This window comes from Echinops telfairi, unplaced genomic scaffold (genome assembly GCF_000313985.2).
Source record: "Echinops telfairi isolate 266 unplaced genomic scaffold, ASM31398v2 ScPeMD7_7458;HRSCAF=8496, whole genome shotgun sequence".
In the NCBI taxonomy this organism is placed as follows: domain Eukaryota; kingdom Metazoa; phylum Chordata; class Mammalia; order Afrosoricida; family Tenrecidae; genus Echinops; species Echinops telfairi.
In genome coordinates, this window is record NW_022111358.1 from 9,423,851 (window position 1) to 9,425,563 (window position 1,713).

At 62.8% G+C, this 1,713-nt stretch overlaps 1 protein-coding gene across 1 annotated transcript; it reads right to left on the reverse strand.

Annotated features, from left to right (window-relative positions):
* Window positions 1–298: 298 nt before the first annotated feature.
* LOC123522769 (acid-sensing ion channel 2-like) lies at window positions 299–1,453 on the reverse strand. The gene is made up of 2 exons (XM_045299997.1): window positions 895–1,453; window positions 299–411 (listed from the first exon to the last, which is right to left on the reverse strand). The coding sequence occupies exons 1-2, from the start codon at window positions 1,451–1,453 to the stop codon at window positions 299–301; spliced, it is 672 nt and encodes a 223-aa protein (XP_045155932.1).
* Between the last annotated feature and the right edge of the window lie 260 nt (window positions 1,454–1,713).

The following is a 1,713-nucleotide window of genomic DNA, read 5'->3' on the forward strand; positions in this document are numbered from 1 at the left end:
TGGTCTGTCACCCCAGTACGCCCCACCCTGATGGTGCACCAGCCCCCCTCCACGTTCCTTCCCTTTCTACTCAGCTCCACTCCCCTCCTCCGGCGGCCGTGGCTGGCGGCGTTCCAATCCCCCAGCGGCTCGCCCCCTCCCCACACCGCGCATCCACGTTGGGAAGTGATTGTACATACAGCAAGCTGAGGCTGTGAGTTTCAACCTGAAGCACCCAGAGGAGCCAGCTGGGATTGACTGCTTCACCGGCACAGGCATCTCGCTGGCTACCCTGCACACGTGCCCGCACACTGCACATTCACACGCTTCGCTCAGCCCAAACCCCAGGGTCATCTCTGCCCATCAACAGGCCAGATGGAGCCTTGGGGGTCCCCGGCCTCTCCTCTCCCCACACATAGAGCTCAAAGGCGCCTGGAGACACAGAAGCAGGGAGACGTCCACACCTTTACGGCATCACCTGCTCCCACAAGCTCCCAAAGCCACTCCGGAGCCCTCCCAGCTGCCTGGGGCCCCCACACCCCTTCTCCGGCAGCTCGAGCTCCTGCCCAGCCCACAGGATGCAGTGCCTGATACCACTTCCGAGTAGACAGAAGCGAGAGACAAGAAAGCGACAGCGCGCCACCTCATCCAATCATACAACTCGGACCCGAGTGCCCGGCACAAGGGACAGTCCAGGCCTGCTCCCTCTATCTGGGAGGAAGCTAAGTCAGCCCCTTGGCTGGGGGAACCCCCCACAGCCACGGCCGCTCCTCCTCCATCCTAGCAGGTGGCCTGCCACCACCAACTCCAACAACCATGGCCTCACCCTGTCGGCCTTCACCGGCGACCACCCCAACCAAGCCAGAGACCACCACCAGCGGGGCGGCCGCGGGAGCCAGCCCAAAGCCAGGTTACTCACGGTGGTGAAGTCTTGGTGGTCGCATTCCTGCCCTTTGAACTTGCAGTAGAGCATCATATCCTTCAGGTCGTGGCCCACGCGGTGCAGGAACTCCAGCATGCTGAACTGCTTGGGTTTGTAGTGCTTGAAGTTGGCCTTCTGCCTCAGGGCCTCCAGCACCGCAGGGTCAGCCAGATGGGGGTCCTGGATCTGCAGGTTGACGTCGAGCAGGGCCAGCAGCTCGCCGGCGTGGTACAGGTCGTTGGTGGTGAGCCTGGAGAAGCGGAAGCCATTGAGGTTGCAGAGGGTGACAGCCGGGAAGACGAGGCTGTGGGCCACCACCTCGTCCACCTTGGTGACATGCTGGTAGGAGAAGTAGTAGGAGACCCTCTCGGAACTCTCCACCAGCAGCAGTGCCAGGGAGCCCACAAAGGCCACCGCCCAGAGCACGCGCCGCACGGTCAGCGGGCCATACACAAAGATGTGGCGGAGGCCGTGGAGGGTGGAGGTGTTGGCGAAGAGCTGGATGCTGGAGGGCTGCAGGCTGCCCTCGCTGGGGCTCTCCTTGAGGTCCATCGGGACCCCGTGCAGCTCGGCCACCGGCTTCAGGGTGCTGGGATTCCAGGCAAGAGGCTCTAGGCTAGTCCTCCTCCTCGGGCCGGCAGCCTGGCACAGCGAAGGGCCAAGACGCCTCCGTCCGTCCGTCCGTCGTGAGTTTATCCTGAGATCCCAGCCACACGCTGGCAGGGGTGGGTGTTCAAAAAGCCCATTCAAACTCTAGCTCCTGATTTCTTCCAGGCGATAAGGAGGGCTGGTTTTATTTAGGGAGACACCAA

Bases quoted from the DNA above. Each gene is read 5' to 3' on its own strand.
- LOC123522769 (XM_045299997.1), bottom strand. From the start codon at position 1,453: ATGGACCTCAAGGAGAGCCCCAGCGAGGGCAGCCTGCAGCCCTCCAGC. The intron at 412-894 runs GTAACCTGGCTT...CTGTGTCTCCAG, and splicing joins CCAAGACTTCACCACCGTGA to GCGCCTTTGAGCTCTATGTG.